Raw genomic sequence first — 24312 nt, forward strand, 5'->3', positions numbered from 1 at the left:
TTAGATTTATAAACAAATAAATTTAAGAAATATTACAATTTGAAAACAAATGCACCCGAACGTGATGACAGGTGCAACTGCTTAATGCTAACTTAACATTGAAAATGCCATAGACATGCTAATTCGTTAGCATCGGGATCCAGATCACCACTAAAATTTAATCACTTGTTCCTCTTGTCATTTCCAACCACTCCACAAAATTTCATTAAAATCTGTTCAAAACTTTGAGTTATCCTGCTGACAAACAAACGCGACCGAAAACATAACCTCCTTGGTGGAGGTAAAAAAAAAAAAAGTTTCGCTACTGCAGAAGGACCACAGAATGAGCAGCCAGATTTCTGTTGAAATAAACATGACATGTCCCTTAATGTTTATACAACATTAGAAAAAAAAATGCCTTCAAAGTTCATGTCACTTTTCTTATTAAATGAAAGTTTCCCCTTTAACCAGTAACAAAAATATTTGTAGTTAATGCTTTAAAAGCACAGACACACACTGAATAAATGTTTGCACGTTTCTGTCAGCAGCAGCAAACATTCAACAGAACAGGTTTCCCTTCTTCATCTCCACAAGGCCCATTTATGTAGCTCTTATTTTGAAAAGCCACATCCTCAGCACGCTGTGACAGCAGCTGATGTCCAGCAGCTGGCGATAGATGTAAGTGGGTCAGATCAGAGTTCTGAGGAGGAAGGATATGGCTGCTCCCAAAGACAAACCCAGAGCCAGGAAGAAGGTCATCAGCGCTCCGGCTCTCTCAGCGTCTTTGGGTTCCACGAGCCTGAGCAGGACGATCACGGGGAAAAGTTTACTCAGCGAGGATTCGCCAGCAGAACAGTTATCTTCCAACATGCACAACTTCAGAATGATTGCTGGAACTCGTGCTGCCCTCGGGGTCAACGCGTGTGCACGTGGAGCTCAAAACTATTCTCAAATGAAAAAAAAACCCTGAAATAGCTCAAACAAAAACACCCCCCTTTTAAAAAAGGAGCTGAAGGCAACAAAAATAACTGAACACAACAAATCAGAAATCCTCATTTCTTTAAGATTTGCTGACTCATTTGGTAGTCAGACTTCCTGTCTGGTGATGACTCGCCCCTGCAGCCATCCTCACTTCCTCTTTGGGTACTTTGCGTTACATGTCCACAAAAAAAAAAAAAAACATCAGCATAAGAAGGGTCAGAAACGCAACACGAGTTGCCCAATTTGAATGTAAACACTCTTTGAGGCTAAATATTTATGGACCTCCCTGCGCCTCCTGAATGGAATCTGTCCTGCAGATAAAAGCTGTTTGACGAGTGACGTTTGTTTACTTTATGGGCCATCTGCTGGACAGATGAGGTCATTATGAAGCACCGCCTTCAAAACAACTAAACTGCTTTGTGGTGCAGCATCGTTCGTACTCACTGTGGCGCGTAGGACATGGACAGGCACACGAAGTAGCCGCTGGACAGCGAGAACACCACCATGATGGCAGCAAACACGCCGTCTTGGGGGAAGTAGACGGGGAGGAAGGAGCGGCTCTGGACGTTGCAGAGCATCAGCAGCGGGATGAAGATGAGGCGCGAGACGACCAGCAGTGGGAAGAGCAGAGACTCCTTACGGGGCTGCGGAAGAAACACAACTCGTTAATAATTACTGGTCATTAATTTAAAGAAAAAACACAAGGACAAGCAGAGGAACATCAGGGACGACAAACTTTATACCAACTCGCTTCGGGAGACAAAAACACACCGAAGCGTGGTGTGGAAGCGATACACAGATTGAGAAGAGGCCCACAACACGCTGAAACCAAACATTTAAAATTTTATATATCTTAAACAATATATATATATATATATATACACACATACATACATACATACACATACAAAGTACAAACAAAGCAGCCAATCTCAGTTTACCATTTATCATTAGCTTGTTACAGCACTGGCCTGAATATAAGACGGGGGCTCCACCACATGAAATTCTTTAAAAATATAGCAAGTCTTATAATTACAGACTACACATACATCCACAACAGCAGGGGGCAACACAACCCCCCCTCCAAAAAAAAAAAAAAAAAAAAAAAAAAATATCAGGGCCATTTTATATTTGGGTTAATATTTGTATTTTAGTTCACAAGGTTTTATTTTTTTTTTACAGTTTGAGACACAATTTGTTGGTTTGACCAGCACAAGGGGGCAGTAATGGTGCTGACTCACCCACTGCACCACGGTGGTGATGGTGCGACCAAGCCAGTCGTTGATATTAAAGATCAAGAAGCAGCACACGGCGATAAAGAAGCGCTCTGAAGAGAACAAGGATTCAACAACAACAAGGTGTCAAAAGAATCCTAAGAAGAAAACCAGCAAATAAACTACACACGGAAACGTCTGCTAACACAGGCCGAATACGCGTGCGACGATCTTACCCCACTTTCCAGGGAATGACGTTTTGACGTCGGCGGTGATGGCAGGGAAAACGGATAGAGTGACCGTGAACACAAAGCTTACGCAGAATGCCATCAGCCAGATCTGCAGGAGGGCAGAAAATTAATTTATAGATTAATCCGCTTCAGGCAGCCTGCTAAAACCTGAGCGGCGTCTTACTTTTTTGAAGACCTCCATGACCGAGGCTTTGGTCTGGACGCACTCGGCCTCCTGCAGCACCAAGAAGGCCTGCTTCGTCCCTTCGGTAGCAGTTTCCTCCTGAGTCACGGCCGAATTGTCACAGTTTGACCCGCCGGAGGGCACGGAGCCGTTAGCGCAGCCGTTGAGCTTGTCGTCCTCTAAGGGTGAAGCAAAAATCAGAAAATGACTTCCACTGCTGACATTTTGGCTTCTGCAGCGCTGCTTCCAATACATAATCTGCATTTGTGCGAGTGTCATGTTTGTCAGACAGAAGCGTCTTTTGTATCTGCACACAGCAAGCACTCACTTTGGCTACAATAACAGTTCAGCTAGTTTAATGAGATAATGTTCTACTTAAGTGATTTCATCAAGCCAGACATAAAAAGCAGTCAGTGGAAAAGCAAACAGGCAATCAGCAAGTCTTTGACTCCATAAGTGTATCAGCATCGACACAAGGTTCTGGAAAAAAAAAAAAAGACTGAACAATATTTGAGAAAATGTGACTAAAAAAATAAGAAATAAAATATCATCTTACCACATTTGAGAAGCTCAGTCGTGGCATTTGTGTCATACTTCTTGCTTCTGCCCAGATAATACTGAGCAAACTCCTACACGGACAAAAGGAATATATATCATTTTTACTTCATTGTGACACATTTCAATCCTGCTGTGTCCTTTAAATGAGTCAATCATTTCACACGCGGAATGGCAGGCGCGCACACTTTTCCATTATTGTACCAGCTCAAATATAAGACAAACTAGTGGTGGACTAGTCATCGATATCTACATTAGTAAGTGTTGACACCGGTACTTCTCAAACAGAAATACTGAAGCACCGACTTCTTAGATGCTTTGTGAGTACAATTAACCACACAGTGAGCCATATTATCTCAGATATTTGTAACAAAATGCTCAGAAAGTACAGAACGTTGACTTGTGTAGGCCGAGTCCACAGCAGCTAGCAGCCATTGCTAACGGGGCACCGACTCAGTCGTCAGTTAATGCACAGTCCTAATTATTCATAACATTATAGTTCAAAATGGCTTAAACTGATGAGCTACAAAATAAATAAATCCTTATGAGAGATTTGTGTATTTGAGATGGGGGTTGGTGTGTGCAGGTAATGTGACTGACCAGACGGGGCAGGAACAGGTAGCTGACCAGCGTGACCAGAGTCCCCACGCACGGCGTGATGAAGTAACCCAAAGCTGCAGTTTCAGAGTCCGTGTCACCTGCGCGACACAGTCAGACGAAAATAAAACACAAAACTTTCAACTGCAGCAGTGTGGCATCATCCTGTGACTAGGCAACAAGAGGCATCGGTTTGCGTGTGTCTCTTACTGGCGATGGCGAGCAGCATGGCCACGGCAGCGAAGGTCCCAGCAAGGCCTTGGCCGCTCATGAAAATGGCGCTGTACCTCTGAGGCAGCAGGCCCACCAGACCGAACAGGCTGCCCTGCAGCACGGCGCCGAACGCTGAGGAAACCCAGGCACCAGGAAATATCACATTGCTGTCCAAATACTTAAGATGTATCACTTTTTCTACTCCACTGAAAGTGTAGTCGAGCAAGTTCCCCTCTGCAAATGCTAAACTTGCAGTCGTCCTCTCCCTACTATCCAAGATTCAACTATGGAAACTGTTGCAGCCCTGAGCAACTTACAGTTGATGAACCAGATGGTTGCCATGGTGACTGAGAAGAAGCGGTCTTCCTCCATGGGCACTTTGACCAACACGGCTGTTAGAATGAAGAGCAGCAGGATGAAAACCAGGCTGCCGGCGATGCGCATCGCCTCAGATATCCTGAAACGCATCACACCTGTGATTTAAACGGTGCTAACAATGTATTTTATTGATTATGTTCCGAAAACACAAACTGACCTGTGGTAGAGGAAGGAGTTGAGCAGGGTGAAGAGCAACAGGGGCAGCTGGGACAGAAGAGTCATCCAGTTGTTGAAGTAATATTCTTTGTGGACAGTAACTGTGCCGTTGATATATTCTGTTGTGTTCAGGCGCCCCTGGAAATACTACAAAAGGAAACAGATTGTGTACAAGCGCTGTTAAAGCTGCACTTGTTCAAATGTTCAATCTGCACATCCTGACATTCTACCTCGAGTTTATGTTGCATAAATCAAAGATGTGTAAATATTACAAATCTAAGCATGACAAGATGCAGACTTAGCTCAACAAATCCTGGTTAGTTAAATCGCCGTTAGCAATAACCAAATCCATTGTTAGCATTTGATGGGAATCTGCTTGTAGCTTCAAGATCTTCAAATAAATACAATCTTGGGTCATAAGATGAGCCTTTGTTGGATCGTTTTCTCAGAAGCAGCTTCAACTGACAAAGTATCAAATAAGAATTCCAAGATGAACTGGATCGTGACACAGATCAGTGTCACACATTTGGACAGGGTTTATTTTAAGAAACAGGATCTGACACGCGCGCGCCGTAAGGATTGTTTGACTTTGGCGAAGGTGCAGTTCCTACCTTGGATATTTTGACATTCACAGGTCATTTGTTTAACCTTCTACCCAAATGTGTTGGAGCTCTAAGTAAATAATGAGGAGGAGGAAAATAAGTCCAGAGACTTTCACGTCCAAACCTGATGAACTCTGAGGGAAATACTGCACGTTCTGAACGTGGTCTTTTTCCCCAACTAGCATGAATTAAATGTACATTATTCTGGAAAATCCTGTCCAGCTGATCAATGAGCACAGACAGATGGTGAGTTTCTTTCAAAGTCAAAAACTCCTCTTTTGCAGAGGGAAATCGATTTACGCCATGTAACATAGCGTATGTGAACAAAGTCACTACATGATCATTAGCATAGCTTTACAGTTAGAATGCTTTTAATTTATGCTTTTCTAATCGACTGATGGCTGAGGAACGCTCACAACGCAGCGCTATTTGTAGGAGGAACGTAAGTGCTTTGGCACTATAAGCACTGGCGGGTTCACTGACAGAACAGTGCTGTGACTCATGACAGGCACAGTTGATAAACGAAGGTCACGACTTTAACATCAACAACACTGTGATCAGATAACGCAGCACACAGGTCTCCTAAACCCCTGAACGCACCACCAAGACCAGTAGTCGGGGAAATTCATCTGTACCGCCGTCTATCCCACACCTGCAGCAACAAGGTTTTGATCGCCGTTTATCTAACCAACCTTGGAGCGCGGCTCACTGAGGCAAAACAAACACATTACAGGGCATCAGCTTAAGGTCAACAATGAGGATCAAGCTGTTGCTCAACAACCTGCACGATTATTTGAGAAGTAGTGTTATTTTGCCTCATTATTGAGAGCTGAAAGTCCACTCTGCAGAGTGGGGACTCACTTTCATAACGATTGGCTGTTTGGAAAACAGCCACTAAATACCGAGTATGAATGCAATCCACTATTTAGTTAGTTATTTATTTGTGTGGCAGAACATGACACATGCTACAAAGGGAAATATTTGCTCAAATCAGTGTTTTGCACAAGATAAACAACCACTACAAAGCAAACTTCAAGCATAGCTTAAATTTATTATCAGTACAGGTATAACTTAGGCAAAAAAAAAACAAACAAAAAAAAAAGTTTTAAACTCAAAAAAGTAACTCATTTTTGCATGTCCTTACTAATGATGCTGTCATGAAAAGTTCCAGGGAAGCAGCGTTCCCAGTCCCAGAATGAAGAAGCTTATCCCTACCAAGCAGCCTCTGCAAACAAAAGTACACCAAAAAAAGTTATTAAAAAAAAGGGAACAAACTCAATTGTCAATGTTTTGTTAAAATATAACCAATATGCATCGTTACAGTGCATCTGTAAAGTATTCACAGTGCTTCACACTTCCCACATTTCATGTTACAGCCTTATTCCAAAATGTTGTAAACTAATTTTTTTTCACCTAAAAATTCTACTCACAACACCCCATAATGACAACACATGAATGTATTTGCAGTATAGATATATATATATATATATATATATATATATATATATATATATATATATATATATATATATATATATATATATATACACTCAACAAAAATATAAACGCAACACTTTTGGTTTTGCTCCCATTTTGTATGCGATGAACTCAAAGATCTAAAACTTTTTCCACATATACAATATCACCATTTCTCTCAAATATTGTTCACAAACCAGTCTAAATCTGTGACAGTGAGCACTTCTTTGCTGAGATAATCCATCCCACCTCACAGGTGTGCCATACCAAGATCCTGATTAGACACCATGATTAGTGCACAGGTGTGCCTTAGACTGTCCACAATAAAAGGCCACTCTGAAAGATGCAGTTTTATCACACAGCACAATGCCACAGATGTCGCAAGATTTGAGGGAGCGTGCAATTGGCATGCTGACAGCAGGAATGTCAACCAGAGCTGTTGCTCGTATATTGAATGTTCATTTCTCTACCATAAGCCATCTCCAAAGGCGTTTCAGAGAATTTGGCACTACATCCAACCAGCCTCACAACCGCAGACCACGTGTAACCACACCAGCCCAGGACCTCCACATCCAGCATGTTCACCTCCAAGATCGTCTGAGACCAGCCACTCGGACAGCTGCTGGAACAATCGGTTTGCATAACCAAAGAATTTCTGCACAAACTGTCAGAAACCGTCTCAGGAAAGCTCATCTGCATGCTCGCCGTCCTCATCGGGGTCTCGACCTGACTCCAGTTCGTCGTCGTAACCGATTTGAGTGGGCAAATGCTCACATTCGCTGCCGTTTGGCACGTTGGAGAGGTGTTCTCTTCACGGATGATGCGAAGGAGATGTGTAGCACTGCATGAGGCAAATGGTGGTCACACCAGATACTGACTGGTATCCCCCCCAATAAAACAAAACTGCACCTTTCAGAGTGGCCTTTTATTGTGGGCAGTCTAAGGCACACCTGTGCACTAATCATGGTGTCTAATCAGGATCTTGGTATGGCACACCTGTGAGGTGGGATGGATTATCTCAGCAAAGGAAAAGTGCTCACTATCACAGATTTCGACTGGTTTGTGAACAATATTTGAGGGAAATGGTGATATTGTGTATGTGGAAAAAGTTTTAGATCTTTGAGTTCATCGCATACAAAATGGGAGCAAAACCAAAACACACACACACTAGCCGAGTTATCTGTTCTACGCACAGGTAATAAAGAGTTTAGCTATGTCGCTGTATATTTCATGTCGCTTTAGTTAACGTGTAGCAAGTTGCATTGTGTGTATGTTGTCATTAATTTTCACAGAGCGATTTGTGAGTCATGAGACTCAAGTGAATGGTGACAAAAAGGTGACAGCATGTCATATCCTTGCATTACTCTGGGATACTGTACACAGCAGGTACATTTTAATTGAAAAATCGCACGCTGCAGCCCATTCGGATTGTAATTAAAGTGCACTTGGCTGTGTGTTTAGGGTCACTGTCCTGCTGAAACATGAACCGTCGCCCCAGTCTGAGGTCAAGAGCGCTCTGGAGCAGGCTTTCATCCAGGATGTCTCTGTACATTGCTGCATTCATCTTTCCCTTAATCCTGACTAGTCTCCCAGTTCCTTACAGGCCTGATTGGTGAATTGCTGCAGAGATGGTTGTCCTTCTGGAAGGTTTTCCTCTCTCCACAGAAGAATGCTGGAGTTCTGACAGAGTGACCATCGGGTTCTTGGTCACCTCTCTGACTAAGGCCCTTCTCACCCGATCACTCAGTTTAGATAGGCGGCCAGCTCTAGGAAGCGTCCTGGTGGATCGGAACTTCTGCCATTTACAGATGATGGAGGCCACTGTGCTCTTCAAAGCAGCAGAAATGTTTCTGTACCCTTCCCCAGATTTGTGCCTTGGATCACTCAGTTTCCTTCACATTTCCTTGATTTGATTAGTTGAGTCTAACCAATTACATCCTCAGATATTTTGTCCTCCTCCATTCAGTAATTATCCTTGAAAATTAAAAGTGAACTACGAGGGTCCAGATTAACACTTGTGGTCACTTGGGGAAATGTTGTACATATGGATTACAGCTTTGTAAAGTTAATTATCCAATAAACTAAACTTTTGCTTTTTTAATACATTACCACACTGCAATTGTGTTATGATGCACACAGACACACACAAAAAAAAAGCCATTGTGCTATTACCATGGCGATGCAGTGAGACCACAGTGATCGGGAGACGGGGACATTCCTGATTCATCAAGGATGTCTTCTGGCTCCTATACTGGTCAATGTTTGCATGTTCTAGGTGTTTGGTAACACTGTGGAAACCAGCAGCTTAGGTGCCTTTGTTGACGAGGTTGACCAACCTCAACTTTGGAAACAATGCTGTGATATTTTCAGCATCAACACAAACACTAATTTTAGTATTTGTGTAGCTGAGTGAGGAATCAGAGTCTGCATTTCCGATTGCCCTGGCTCAAGAATAAGATTTAGACTTTCAACAATTCCTAACGAGGTTGCTTGACAGAAGTGTTTGGTGATACTGATGCCTTTATAGGAGAACGAAGGTTCATGTCTTCAGCATCCTGTATTGCTGGGAGACTTTTATACTAACCAGCAAGCTCTGGAGAAGGTGCTATCTGGACGTTTTTGGTACTAGATCTCTTTGGCGAGTCCTTAGGTACTAAGACCTGACCTTCTACATTCTTGAACTGTTTTTAAAAGAAGACTTGTGAAACTAGCAACAATATTGAGAACCATCTCAATTTAAACACATGCCTATCATTTGTTATAATAGTAAAAAAAAATACTGATAACTGTGCAGCTGAAAACAGGAAATGTAAGTAAGTAGTCATCTCTGGTTTCTGTCTGTTGTCAACTCACCGGTCCCGAGGGGCATCGCTCGGTGCCTTCATGATGATTTCAGAGGTCCTGCTGCAAATCTACATGGCCAAAAAGGAGAGAAAAGGATTACTGAACCTGCAGTTTATTTCCGTACACACCCATCTGCCGAGAATACCCCGGTTCCCAAAAAAACTTGATACGCTACAAAGCAATGAATTTCCACCTGGAATGGAAACAGCTTCCAGTCTTTACTAATTGGTACATTAGCCTAGAAACAGAGGTCAGTCGCTGTGCACGTACACACCAAAACATCAATGAGCTCATTCAAGAAGAAAATCAAACAGCCTTCAAAAGGCCTGAACAGGTATATTGACTCACTGGGACACTCCCATGCTATAAAGTGCTGGTTCGCTCTCTTTCTCTCTCAGCTCTGAGGTAGAACATCAATGAGTCAACAGCCGTGAAAAATGATGTGGACCAATGCTGAGGAATTTAACAGAAACCATTTTGTTCCCATTTGTTTGTCAGCACAAGGTTATGTGACACCTTCTAAGCTCAACAAACCACATCCTGCACCAAAATGGGGCACATTTTGGCAACAGAGTTATTCTACGAATGCTAAACATCATGGTACAAGAATAAAATCCCCCCCCCCCCCCGCCACAATGGCTGCCTGCACACAGCTTCAGCTCCAACAACAACCGCCAGCACACTTTAACTAGATGATGTGTTTGAATCAGCAAAGCAGAACTAATTAAAAGTCTGTGAGCAAGGTCACAAAATAACCCAAAACACACGTAGAATACATGCATTTCATATATCTGTGGGAGTATTTTTTAATGAATTAATTCAACTTCTGCAAATGTAATTAAGAAAATGTGTTAAAAACAGAAGTCCAATTGCATCTTCCCCAAAAAATGTTGGACCAGATTTATTTTCACCTATGATGTGCAACCACTCGGTGAAGCTTCATGTCGATCTCCAACCATATTAGGAGGAGCTGTGCTTCCGAAACTCATGGAAAGGGTTATTCCTGTGCACTAGGGGACTAACAATTTAACAACAAAAAATAAAAGAATCCAAACACACACCCCCTGTGCGCCCAGGACACAGTCAACTTTTTACAGCAGCCTGCCGCGTTGATTCCGTAATCATTTACCACCATTATCATATTACAATGTTTTTCTAGTCTATATAAAAAGAAAACAGCAACCAGCAGTAAAGTGTGGAGCTGCGGCACTACACCTCTGGTCCAAGCTGGGAAAAAGAAAAGAAAAACTACAATAAAAGTACAAAACAAAAACAAAGCAGTCCCGTCTGTGTTTTATCTCATCTCAGCTGACCTTCAAGTAATAGGCTGAAGAAAATTCTGTCTTTAACTGGAGAGTATCTGCATGCAGATCACAGAACTGTGGATATTTTAAGATGACACAAGCACAATTAAGTCTAAAAAAAAATAAAATAAATAACAGGAAACAATGCATTATTACTGGAAATAAGGCAATGGACTGTATGGATTTCATAAGTGAGTAAATATTTAATTACAGTCAGTGTTTACGGTCATCCAGAGAAGTCAAACACAGTCATGACTCCATGAGGTGTTTCATCGTGCAGCCTGCTGATGGACTGCGCACATACTACAATGCACAGTTAAACTTCAATACTACAAAACACAGTACACAACAGAAGTGCCTCATGCAGTCTCATAGAAAGATCAAATTCATTAGGTCCAAGTTGACAACTGGCATTTCCTCTTGTGAACAAACAAGTGACTCTTTTAGAAAGACACACCCATATAGGGTTGGGTATCGAGAACCGGTTCTTCTCGAGTATTGTTAAGAAATGATTCGATCCACCGATATCAATAGTCTTTTTGCTTAACAATTCCCTTATCGGTCCTTCAGAACAGCTGTTGTTTTTGAGGTTGTCGGGAAAGTGATCATTCCTCTACATTGATTGCAGACCCTGCAGCGGCTCTGTAATCAACCGTTTCTGCAGAGCGACTCCACTTTGAATGCTTCGATCCACTAGCTCGTTGGTTCTTTGAGTCGCTGCTCTTCAGAAATGGCAAGTCCGCTTCTTAACCCCTCTCAAAGCCATTTAAATACCGTGAGTCACTTTTGTGTGGATTAAAGTCACTAACTGGGACTCTTGTCTTGTTGCAGTCAAGAAACGAGAATCATCCTCCATTCTGTTGGCACAGCTCCAAACGCTACGCGGCTCTCTGCTGAGACAGAGTCCAGTCGGAATTAACTTCAAAATGAATTGCCGCTTTAAAAAAAAAAAAGACCAGTTTCTCCAATCACAGCGACAGAAGCTTAGAATTCCTTCAGCGTCGGCACGGGCACCTTTGTTTTACATCAAACCTACAGTGCTCTCGCACAACAAACGGGTTAAATTTGCTGATGTTTGTGTATGTAACTTTTGAACTCTGGCACAGTTTCAAAAAGCATGTACATTTTGATTCTTTGGATCAAGCTGAGTGAGTGAATGAAGTGAACCCATGAACTAATTTCTAGCAGAAAATTCAAGCTGCCTTGCTCTACAGTATCTTGTCTACCCAAACAAATCCTGCAAATTGGGAGGGCAACTGAGACTCAATTTCACAACTCTTCCTTCTGCCACCATTGTTGCATCAACAGCCCCGCCTCCAACCCAGCATTCACCTGTGGACTCCCACGAGGAAATGAATGTCGCTAGTAACAATCCACAGTGTGCACCGCTGCCATGTTGAAATACCCTCTACAATGATGTCATCTGAACTAGCCAATCAGCAAGGAGATCTGGTCAAATATCGCTAGGTGGGTGTTTGCCGTATCGTATCCAGCAAAATATACCCTACGAAACATAAACAGCAATTTCAGTCAAACTTTGAGGGCAATCATCAAAAGGAAGTGGATATTTGTACATAGCCATATTAATAATTTCTAATTCTATTTGTACATGGTAGAGCCTTATGGTTAGGGTTTGTAATTAATGTTAGTATGGCAATTATGCATCATATACAAGTACGTTGCCTCAAAATCATGTAGCCTGTACTGACTTATGATTGAGACTCTATGTTACAGGTGGGAAATACCGGCAATTTTGGTATTGATCCGATACCAAGTAAATACAGGCCCATTATCGCCGATCGATACTTTTTCATATTTAAGTTTCATAGAGCCAAAGAATCCAAAAGACCTAGGATAGAATTTTGCCAAACATTGTACATGACAACAAAATACTTTATTATCACAATCAACATTTTGTTTAAAAAAAAATATCACTCAACACAACTTAAAATCTCCTGAGGTAGAGGGCTGACAAATCACAATACAAGGGTGCACTGCTCCGTGTTGTGTGACACAGCACAGCGCTGTTCTTACAGAGTAGACTTTGGTGAATCTGCGTGTGGGAAAGAAAAAAAGCTTGAGTATCGATCTTTTTACATGAGGATCATTCAATATCAATACCAGTGTTGGTATCGATTTTAGGATCGATCCACCCACCTCTATTCTAGGTACGAACACAATTTCACTATAGTAATACAGGGAGGTACGGATAACCACTGCTTTACCGAAAATACGTCACTGACAGTATCTCAGCAACCAAACGTAAAAGACCTAAAGTCAATGACGTCAGGGGATGACGTAAAACCAAATCGAAAAAAAAAAATGACCTGGCTTAGGCTAGTAAATTTCCATGCGTCCGCTTCTGTGACGTATTTTAACACTCTGTTACTGTGATCTTTATAGTTACTACTATATGCCTCCATCAAGTTGCCAATCTTTGTTGGATTATCGACGTTCAACTCATCACGTCCTATTTCATATCATTATCTTCATCATCTCACTCAACGAACACGCACTTCCTATTAGCTAGTTAGCAAACGCGCTATACCGCGGCGCATTAAACGTATTTTGAAGTTTATTTTGTTGAACGAATTCAACCAGTGTATTTAAATGCTGAAAGCAGGTGGGAGAAGCTAGCAGGAAACACAAGTCAGCTTCGTCATTACCCGATTAACGAACACCACAGACTTACAAGAGAACTCACCTTGGGTTAAAAAAAAAAAGTCAATTATTGGAGTATTTTGCCATAATGCTCCCAGTTTGAACAAGTAATGAACAAATTACCGGCAAAAGACCCGCCGTCGAGGCGGGAATATCTAAGAAGATGGAGCGGAGGCGCGTTTTTATCTACTAGCGCACAGACGGGCGTCACTGCAAAAACACCGACGAAAAGTGCTTCCGGTGTAGTGATGAATTTGGTGTCCCCATGGGGACTCGACAAAAGGCGGGCAGACAAATATGGCCAAAAATGCAAATATCAGAATATAATTAATAAATATTTTTTTTCTCTTTGTTTCTGATGCTGCTGGGGATTTTTTTTTCTATTTGGATGATGAGAGCAGCTTTTGCGCGTTTTTGCTGTATTAAAAAAAAAATCCATTTGATGTACGTTTATGAACATATACTTCACCAATAACTTTAATTATAAAACACATTCACATGAGAAATTTCAACTGGCTTTACAACACACACACACACACACACACACACACACACACACACACACACACACACACACACACACACACACACACACACACAAATTAATCTATGTATTTTATTTTTTGTACAAACAAATAAAAAAAAGCACTTGTGACGTGCCTTTGGCTAGCATGCTGTGATTTGGCATGATGTAAATAAATTATAATTATAATTATGATCATAAATTATAATAATTATAAATTATAGCAGAGTGTTAGCATTTCCGTTGTCCTATAGTGCTTCCAGTTTCCATAGCAACCATGAGATTCTGTTTATCAATTGTCAAGGCATCAACTGGGCAAATTCACGATTTTCTTTGATGGAAATTAACAATGTATTTTTACTCGTGTTGTCCACATTTGGCCTTGTTGAACCTTACTTGAATACTTCTAGTTTGAGTACTTCCACTTCCCCACTACATGTCAGAGGCGCATTGTACTTTTCACTCCACTATATTCATTTGACAACTTTAGTTGCTAGTTTCAAAGTAGATTCAGATTAACAATACAAAACATAACCTATAAGTAAATCATATTATTAAATTAACATGGCTTTACTGTTCCATACTGTCATATTTACAAGATACCCACCAACAGTATGCAAAGTTATATATATATATATATATATATATATATATATATATATATATATATATATATATATATATATATATATATATATATATATATATATGAATTAAATTAAATCAATAATGATAATCCAGTAATACAGTATATATACTTCTGTCACAAGACACTGCATTATTAGCAACCCTAGCATATTTTGATTAATTTAGCAATTTTATCACTGTGGTTTGACGTTTATAGAGACGCACTTTATCTTTTGCTTGAAAACATGATATAAATCTTCTTCTTCTTCATATTATTATTGTTATTATTAATGCTGGTATATTGTTATTGGTCATTTGTGAACAAAATATCTCAAAGAGTTTTGATACAATTTGAACCAAACTTGGTGGAATGATTGAGGGTAGGTCAGCAATAAAATGTCTTAATTTTAAGAAAAATCAGTGAAAACTCAGTGTCACAGGCCAAGGTCAAAATATGTGTCCATTTCTTATATATGACGATAATTACAATGGCAATTCAGATTTATTACAGATAAACCTGTGGTTACTAAACACCATGAAGCGATTTGTCCTTTTTTATTAGTCACATGATCTTTGATCTTGGGTGACCTCGTAAGGTCAAATTCAAACTCAAAAACAGTTTAGCTCAAAATGTTTGGATGCAATATGGATTCAACAGTGGACTGCACAAAACCATAAATTATAACTAAATCACAAAGAATTAATTTGTATGGTTCAGTGTCAAACACTGAAGGCAGTCTCTGTGTTCTCTGTCTTGTTTATTTATGTGTTTATTGATGTTTTTGTTTCTCACTTCACCATCAATTTTGTATTTCATTTATTTAGTTTTTTTTAGATTTGTACTTTTTTGTAATCTGTATTTCGAGTATATTTATTAAAAGAGGAAAATTCATCAGGAAATAAGCATGACTTTTTTTTAATGAAAGGCCAGATTGGTCATGAAATGCAACTTGTGTTTGTGACATGGCGGTTGAAATATTGGTGTTTTGCGCCCTCTGCTGGTAAAATAGTGGAACTGATCTTATAGGTCGTATACATTGATTCATTTTCTATCCATCCATTCATTTTCTAAACCCTCTTATCCCCGTTAAGGGCCGCCAGTCTGTCCCAGAGAGGACACATACAGACAAACACACTGAGACAAAATCAGATAGATGTTGCAGCTTCAAACATTACATTATACTAGAGCATCGCTCATGGGGATCCACGGGCTCCAGATTGGGTAGTGTTTATAAAATAGGTAGCTGACTTTTTTCAAGATTAGTAATAAATTGTGCAAAGTTTCTGTAATGAGTTGGAATGGTGTGATTCCAGAATGTTTTAGAACCTTAGATCTCAACAGTTTTTAGAACTCTTAAGATTGAGTAATCAGCAGTGTTGCCACAGTTACTTTGAAAAGTTACTTTATTAGTTACTTTTTACAGTTACATTTTACAGTTACTTTATACAGTTACTTTATTAGCAGCTGCTGACATCTTGTCAACAGCTGCCAAATGTAACTCATAAAGTAACTACTAAGCGAACTTGGTTACACCTAAGATTGAGTAATCAGTAATTGGCTATTATAATATAGATTTTAAAGCAATATGAAATGTAAATACTTGAAAGTCAAATGTCAAATAATTTGCCCTTCAGTTACACTCATTTCCAAATCTAATTGTTGTTCCAGGGTGCATCGCTTGCTGAGGCCTGCCGCCGTGGAGAGTTCTGGTCAATAGGTGGAAGCAAAAGCCAAGTTTCTGAATTGTCTTTTGTTACTACACCATGTTTGGTAACATGGAGTAGTAAATTGAGCCAACAGGTTTATGTAGTTTTTAGAAGAGGTGTACAACAGTGGAATCGTAACTGTGATAAGGTGTTGTACCCTTACCTACAATAAAGCTAAATTAACCTACCGTGTGTAAATGGTATTGGCTGAAGTTTTTAATGGGGCTGCTTGATTGTGGCAAAAATCAGATTTACGATTACTTTGGCAAACATTGCAGTCATATTTAATCACTGACTTATATTATCTCAGATATTTGAAATAAAATGCTGGCCTAACAGGATGTCACCACTAACTGTGGCCATGTGCACCCGGCACACACACACACTCGTCATAGGTTGTTGCTTGGATTTTCACACACTGCGAAAGGATAGTATTATCGCAAAACAGAATTCTGCAAGACAACCATTTTTATCTCATCTATGTTCATTTCATAATCACCGAAAACAAAAATTGTAATTGAATAAAGTTTACAGTGTTGAGAAGGACCAGCACTTAAAATTCTAACATTAGTGTTTCTTTCTAATGCCTGATCTTGACCTTAAAATGTGGACATGACAAAATTGTCAAATTATTCAGTTAATTGTGAACAAACACGGCTGCACCACAATTTTTGTTCACAGATGACAACGTGTTTTACTTCAAGAGAATTTCTTGTCATTCTAAATTTTTAAATGTCAATATTAAGAACTAGATGGGTATTCAGACAGCGCGTACTTCCGCTCAAAGGCATAGAACTTGGGAGAGTTGCAGAATGGGAACTTTTATCATTTTAAAATGCCCGTTTTTACAAACAAAGAAAATTAAAGCAAAGGCAAATAAACAAATTTGAAGAAAAATGCAAAAAAAAAAAAAGTATTCAGCTTTTTCCTGACACAAGGACCATTTCTCTGTAACTCACTGCCATGATCAGCGATCATCTATGGACAGAAAGAAGGTTAGTGGTATATATTTTTTAATTAAAAAAAAAAAATGTTGTTTCCAAGAACAAAAATAAAAACACCTGTTCATAAGAGGCCTTAAAACAGCAACATAAAGTAACAGATAAGGTTTTGTTAAAAAGTAAATTGACAAAATAGTAGCGTTCCGGTCAGAATTATTGGCACACTTCAATTTTGAGGATAAAATTTAAAATATGTTCAGAAAAAAGTAAATAACCAATTTTATATGAAATACATTGAGCTTTTCGATTAAAATGGGTGTTTTTGTCTTATTGGGGACATACCTGCAAGTGACTGATTGAATATTTTTTTGCAGTTTCAGTCATTAACACATGTTAAATCCTCATTTACATACTGCTGTCTACATCACATCTTGCACATAATTATTCTTAGTAAATCAAAAAGTTCACCAACCCAACACGCAGAAGTTTTGAATGCCCACTAACCACATCGTGTCACAGTCATTACTGCATGGTGTAATCAGCAGTGTTGTCACAGTAACTTTGAAAAGTTACTTTATACAGTTATATTTTACAATTACTTTATACAGTTATTTCATTTTCAACTTGTTAGCAGCTGCTGAATGCAACTAATAAACTAACTAGTAATCTAACTTGGCTATTTTTAAGACTGAGTACTCAGAAAAGTAACTGTTACTTTGCTGATTACCAGTGTTGCCACAGTTACTTTGAAAAGTTACTTTTTTAGTTACTTTATGTAGTTACTTCATTAGCAGGTTTATGCAATTACTTTATTATCAGGTGCCGACAACTTGTAAGTAGTAAGTAATCCAATCCAATCCAACTTTATTTATAGAGCACTTTAAAAGAACAACAAAGTTGACAAAGTGCTTTCCAAATAAGACATTAATAAATACAACACAGATAAAACAAACAAAAAAAAACTAAAAAAAAAAAAAAGTGACCATCATGACTAACACTGACCTGAACATGAACAATTTTGAAATGCCTTAGAGAAAAGATGTGTTTTTAAGTGAGACCTAAAAACCTCGAGTGATAAAGTAATGTAACTAATAAGGTAACAAGTAATCTAACTTGGTTACTCTTAAGATAGAGTACTCATAAAAGTAACTATTAGTTACTTTGCTGATTACCAGTGTTGCCACAGTTACTTTGCAAAATTGCTTTATTAATTACTTTTTAATGACTTTATACAATTACATCATTAGAAGCTTTATGCAGTTACTTTATTAGGAGCTGCCGACAACTTGTAACTAATAAGTAATGTAACTAAGTAACTCGTAAGCTAACTTGGTTGTTTTTAAGATTGAGTACTTGTAGAAGTAACTGTTAGTTACTTTGCTGATTAGTTACTTTGCTGATTATCAGTGTTGCCACAGTTACTTTCAAAAGTTAATTTATTAATTACTTTTGAGTTACTTTATACAGTTACTTCATTAGCAGCTTTATGCAATTACTTTATTAGCAGCTGCGACAACTCGTAACTAATAAGTAAAGTAACTAATAAGGTAACTTGTAATCTAACTTGGTTACTCTTAAAACTGAGTAATCAGCAAAGTAACTAACCAGCAATGTAACTAATAGTTACTTTTCTGAGTACTCAATCTTTAAAATAGTCATGTTAGATCACTAATTACTTTATTAGTTACATTCAGCAGCTGCTGACAAGTTGTCCACAGTTGCTAATGAAGTAACTGTGTAAAGTAACTGTAAAATGCAACTGTAAAAAGTAACTCTTAAACTGTGGCAACACTGCTGATTACGCAGTCTTAAGAGGAACCAAGTTAGATTACTAGTTACCTTATTAGTTACATTACTTATCAGTTACAAGTTGTCAGCATCTCCTAATAAAGTAACTGCATAAAGTTGCTAATAAAGTAACCGTATAAAGTAACTGTAAAATGCAACTGTAAAACGTAACTAATAAAGTAACTTTTCAAAGTAACTGTGGCAACACTGCTGATTACTCAGTCTTAAGAGCAACCAAGTTAGATTACTAGTTACCTTATTATTTACATTATGTATTAGTTACAAGTTGTCGGCAGTTCCTAATAAAGTAACTGCATAAAGCTGCTAATGAAGTAACTAAAAAAGTAAATAATAAAGTAAATTTTCAAAGTAACTGTGGCAACACTGGTAATCAGGCCCTTTGTTTATTTCATAGCTGCATTGCAGTGGTCTATGGAGGCTAAATTACAATTTGCAGTGCAATGAAGACCGAATCTGTAGACAAAAAAGTGCTTTGCTGGCAGATTGGAGTTTGGTCTATTTTTATGTGTACAGTACTTACAAAATCATGTATTCTCAGGGTATTGTCCCCCCCTGAATTTACAAAGGTCTATTACATGGCCTTTTTCCTGTCATGTCTTTGTATCTATGGAACGGATGTGGCCTTGGTGCTTTGCGATGGCCTGCTGGAGAATAACAGGAAGACCGTCAGCAGAACCACTAAGCATTGGCACTTCAGACACAGACAAGAGTGATAAGTGACCCTTTTTTAAACCCCAAACATCAAAACAAACAGTCATACTCACAGTAATATGCACTGTCTACAGGGGCCTAGAAGGGCATTCATTTGTCAGCTGTCACTCTGCAAACAAGGAGCCTTATAGAAACACACTCTGCAAACACGACAACATAAAACTATAATGTCGTACTAAAATTTGATCCAAATTCAGTTTATCTTAACTGTCTGCCTTATAACAAGATGAAAATCTGTATTCGGTGTTTCGCAGTTGTGAATCTCGCACTGTCTCGCAGTCCGTAACTCACGCGAGAGGTAGGTTTCAGCAGAGTTCCGGTGTCGGGAGCTCAGCACTCACAGTGTAAACACACCTCGTGAAGTATGGACAATAAGACAACATCGTGACACAGCAGAAGTCCATCACACCTGCTACACCTCCTCGAGATAAACCTCTCAACATGGGAGAATATAAAATCACCATAATCGCCCGTGAACTAGCTAAATCAACGCCATGCGCTGTGAGACGGCAGAACAGGGGGATTACGGGAAAGTAGCAAATGAAGTCCCCTGTATGTTCTCTTGGCAATACTCAAGCCTGTCTAATTACCAGTCAACCCACCAGTTGGAGTGGAACATGATACGACTTATCTGGCTGATCTGGTGGAACCTTACGTGCCGGCCCGGGCTTTGCAGTTGCAGGATGTGGGACTTCTCTGTGTTCCCAGGGTGAAGAAGAAGTCAGCGTGTCAAAGAGCTTTTTCTTGTCGTGCACCCGCTCTGTGGAACGGTCTTCCTGCAACCGTGAGGCAGTCGGAGTCCGTGGACATTTTCAAGTCAAGACTTAAAACCCATTTTTATTCTCTTTCTTGTGAATAGTTTTTATTTTTTATCTGTTTTATTCTTTTACTTCTGTTTTTAATTATGTATTTGAATTTTTTATTCATTTTAAATTATTTATTTAATTTTTTGAATTGTTCTGTGTGAGGTCCCTTGAGACAGCTTTTGTTGTGATTTGGAGCATTATAAGATGATTAAATTGAAATTGAATTGAATTGAATTGATCCTATAACGCAGTTAGCAAAAAAGTGAGGCTAAATTAAAGCTAACAGGCTAACTTTTGTTCGGTTGTTTGAATAGTGCTAATATATAATATAATATAATATAATATAATATAATATAATATAATATAATATAATTTGATCAGAACCCACAAGCTCCCTGCGTCACAAGGAGCTTGTGGGTTCTGTGGCAATCGGCCGGGCGGGCCTGGGTACTATCCCAACAATCCACTATAACAAAACTGAGGGCAAGGTAAGGCAGGACCTGGTTCAACGCGAAGTGAGAGCTGGGGTTGAGGAGCAGCGTGCAAGCCAGATGGTGGGATTGAGACAACAGGGCGCATGGACCAGATGGGAGGGAGCCATAGAGAGGAAGATCTCATGGCCGGGGTTGTGGAAGGCAGAACCCTACCGCATTAAATTCTTAATCCAGTCAGTTTATGATGTCCTACCCAGCCCGTCGAACCTTTTCACTTGGGGCAAGGCTGATACCTCAGCATGCCCCATGTGCCAGGGGAGAGGAGCTCTGGAGCACATCCTCAGCAGCTGCCCCAGAGCGCTGGGGGATGGTCGCTATCGTTGGCACCATATCCAGGTGCTGAAAGTAGTTGCTGAGTCCATCAATACTGCCATAGTCCACTGCGAGAGATTGAAACCATTAAGGCGGGAAATCTCATTTGTGCGAGCTGGAGAACAACCACCCGCCCGACCGAAGGCCCAGACAGGTCTCCTTGGTGCAGGGAAGGACTGGCAGTTAAGGGTGGACCTGGGGAAACTGCTTCACTTTCCTGAAAACATCTTGGAAACCAGTCTTAGACCAGACATCGTTCTGTTTTCAGAGTCATCTAAGCAGGTTATTATGCTGGAGCTTACAGTGCCCTGGGAGGAGAGAATGGAGGAAGCCAGTGAGAGGAAGAGGGAGAAGTATGCTGAGCTGGTGGAGGAGTGTCGCAGACGGGGGTGGCATGCGAGGTGCCTTCCCGTCGAAGTTGGAGTAAGGGGCTTTGCAGGAAAGTCACTCTGCAAGGCCTATAACCTCTTGGGTATCACCGGAGCACGCAAGAGAAAGGCCATCACTGCAGCATTCGAGGCTGCAGAGAGAGCTTCACGGTGGTTGTGGATCAGGAGGGACAAGCAGTGGGCGACGGCTTCTTGGACACAGGCCGGGATTTGATCACTCCCGGTCGGGTCGCCTGGGCGAGGGGGTCTGAAGTTGAAAGACCCGAAACCCCCCATGACCCCAGGTACTATCACTGATGATGTGTCCAAGATTTTGCATTATGAAGTGTATGTAACCATAATATATAATAATATAATTATATTATATTATATATATATATATATATATATATAATATATAATATATAATAATAATAATAATATATATAATATATATAATATATTATATTATAATAATATAATATATTATATTATAATAATATAATATATAATATATAATATTAGAATATATAATATAATATATAATAATAATAATTTGTGGACTGGGCAGTGGTTGGGTGTTGGCTATTAAAATGTACTTTGGTTGACAAAGGTCAAGGTCATTGGAGTTAAAAGTCAAAATTTTGGACTACTTTTCTCCTCAGCTTCTCTGAACGTGGGGCACCCACTAAGCTAGTGCGCTAATCATTGTGTTTGAGTCCAAACTGTTGATTTAAGTTTGCCAAACTGCCAGGTTGTACGAGGGGCACGTTAGCGTAGCTATTTGGGGCTTTGAAGCTCACTTCAAACAGGAGGAGCAGCATATGTGGTTTTCCGCATTTCTCAACACTTGTACTGCATTAAAGCTAATGGCTTCTGCTTTACTAAGAGCATGATGTAAGAATTGCAATTACAAAATTGAAAAATGAATTTTCTCGCGACTAGTCTTCTCGTCATTCTCCCATCATGGTGTAAGTAACAATACATCTTGTCTCAGTTGTTGACTTTCAATGTGTGTATTATTTAAGGCAAATGCTACATTGAATGTGCTCAAAATCAACCAAATGTTGAAAAAATGAGCAAAAAAATCCATAATTGTTGTATTTATCTGCAGTATTGCTAAGCTAATGTGAATAATAAAGGACAGTAATATGCTTAAAATGTATTTACTTGAACGAGGAAGTTGTGTTTGTTGGTTGTTTGAAAGTTGACCAAAGATTTTAATGGCTGATCTCCATAAAATGTGGTGGAATGAAAAATATCTCTCAATAATTTTTTTTTTTTTCTAATGCCACCATCAGGTTTAATAAAATCAACATTTTTTCATGGTACATTATAAAAATACAGAGTTTCTGGTTATGTTTTTGTTCAAAACCTTTGTCTGGATCCACTTTGGCCCATAATCCACTCATTCACTAATGTTTCCTGAAAATTGGGTTTGAGGTTTTTTGATAAATTGATGATGCTGATACACTCAATCCAGCAATATTCAGCAAAATGAAAAAAAAAAAAAAAAAATCCTGGACCACCTTCATTGTCCACCTCAGTATACTGACCAACACACACACATAGGTGTGAAGTATTCCAAGTTACAAGAAGGTCATCTTGTGGAAAAATATGAGTTTAGTACAGGAGATAGAACTGCACTCTCTGCACCCCTACAGAACTAAACGAAACCAAGTTTTTTTAGGTTCTTGCATGACCCCAAAACACAATCAGGATGTTCCCAAAACAACCACCAAATTGGCCACCATAACTGGGCTCAGGGTCTCATCACTGCTTTTTGCAGATGATGTTGTCCTGTTGGCTTCATCAGCCTCCAACACTCACTGGATCAGTTCACAGCTGAGTGTGAAGCGGCTGGGATGAGGATCAGCACCTCTAAATCTGAGGCCATGGTTCTCAACAGGAAACCGATCAATCACCTACTGCGTGTAGGGAATGCAGTCTTGCCCTAAGTGAAGAAGTTCAAGTACCTTGGGGTCTTGTTCACGAGTGAGGGGACAATGGAGCATGAGATTGGCTGGAGAATCGGTGCAACAAGGGTGATGTTGCATTCGCTCTACCGTACTGTTGTGATGTAAAGGTTGCTGAGCCAAAAGGCGAAGCTCTCGAGTTACTGGTCAGTCTTCGTTCCTGCTCTCACCTATGGTCATGAGGGTTGGGTCATGACTGAAAGAACTAGATCGCGGGTACAAGTGGCCAAAATGGGCTTCTGTAGGAGGGTGGCTGGTGTCTCCCTTAGAGAAAGGGTGAGAAGCTTGGTCATCCAAGGGGAGCTCAGAGTACAGCCGCTGCTCCTTCGCGTTGAAAGGAGCCAGCTGAGGTGGTTCGGGCATCTTTTAAGGATGTCTCCTGGGCGCCTCCCTACGGAGGTGTTCCAGGCACATCCATCTGGGAGGAGACCCCAGGGAAGACCCAGGACTAGGTGGAGAGATTATATTTCCACACTGGCCTGGGAACTCCATCTTGGAGTCCGGAGTGCAAGAGGGCTAATGCCTTCGCTCCTCCTTAACTTACACATAAATAACTCATCACTTTAAGCTAGTTTAAGATAAATGTTATGAATAATCAGGAGTGTTGTCATGTTCAGTGACACCTCATGCGCCCAGTCCAGCCACTAGTAGATGATGCTACAAG

The 24312-nt window shown here is 39.9% G+C and overlaps 1 protein-coding gene across 1 annotated transcript in view; it reads right to left on the reverse strand.

Annotated features, from left to right (window-relative positions):
• Window positions 1-578: 578 nt before the first annotated feature.
• LOC117505126 (equilibrative nucleoside transporter 2-like) overlaps window positions 579-24312 on the reverse strand; it is a 33209-nt gene continuing 9475 nt past the window's right edge. Inside the window, 13 exon segments of the mRNA XM_034164665.1 lie at window positions 579-778; window positions 1405-1604; window positions 2202-2287; window positions 2411-2513; window positions 2589-2767; window positions 3145-3217; window positions 3744-3841; window positions 3951-4085; window positions 4271-4410; window positions 4489-4634; window positions 6234-6253; window positions 6256-6314; window positions 9419-9477. Of these exon segments, the coding sequence (XP_034020556.1) occupies window positions 667-778; window positions 1405-1604; window positions 2202-2287; window positions 2411-2513; window positions 2589-2767; window positions 3145-3217; window positions 3744-3841; window positions 3951-4085; window positions 4271-4410; window positions 4489-4634; window positions 6234-6253; window positions 6256-6314; window positions 9419-9477 (1410 nt within the window). The 3' untranslated portion in view covers window positions 579-666.

The sequence above is a fragment of the Thalassophryne amazonica genome, chromosome 23 (genome assembly GCF_902500255.1).
Source record: "Thalassophryne amazonica chromosome 23, fThaAma1.1, whole genome shotgun sequence".
NCBI lineage: Eukaryota > Metazoa > Chordata > Actinopteri > Batrachoidiformes > Batrachoididae > Thalassophryne > Thalassophryne amazonica.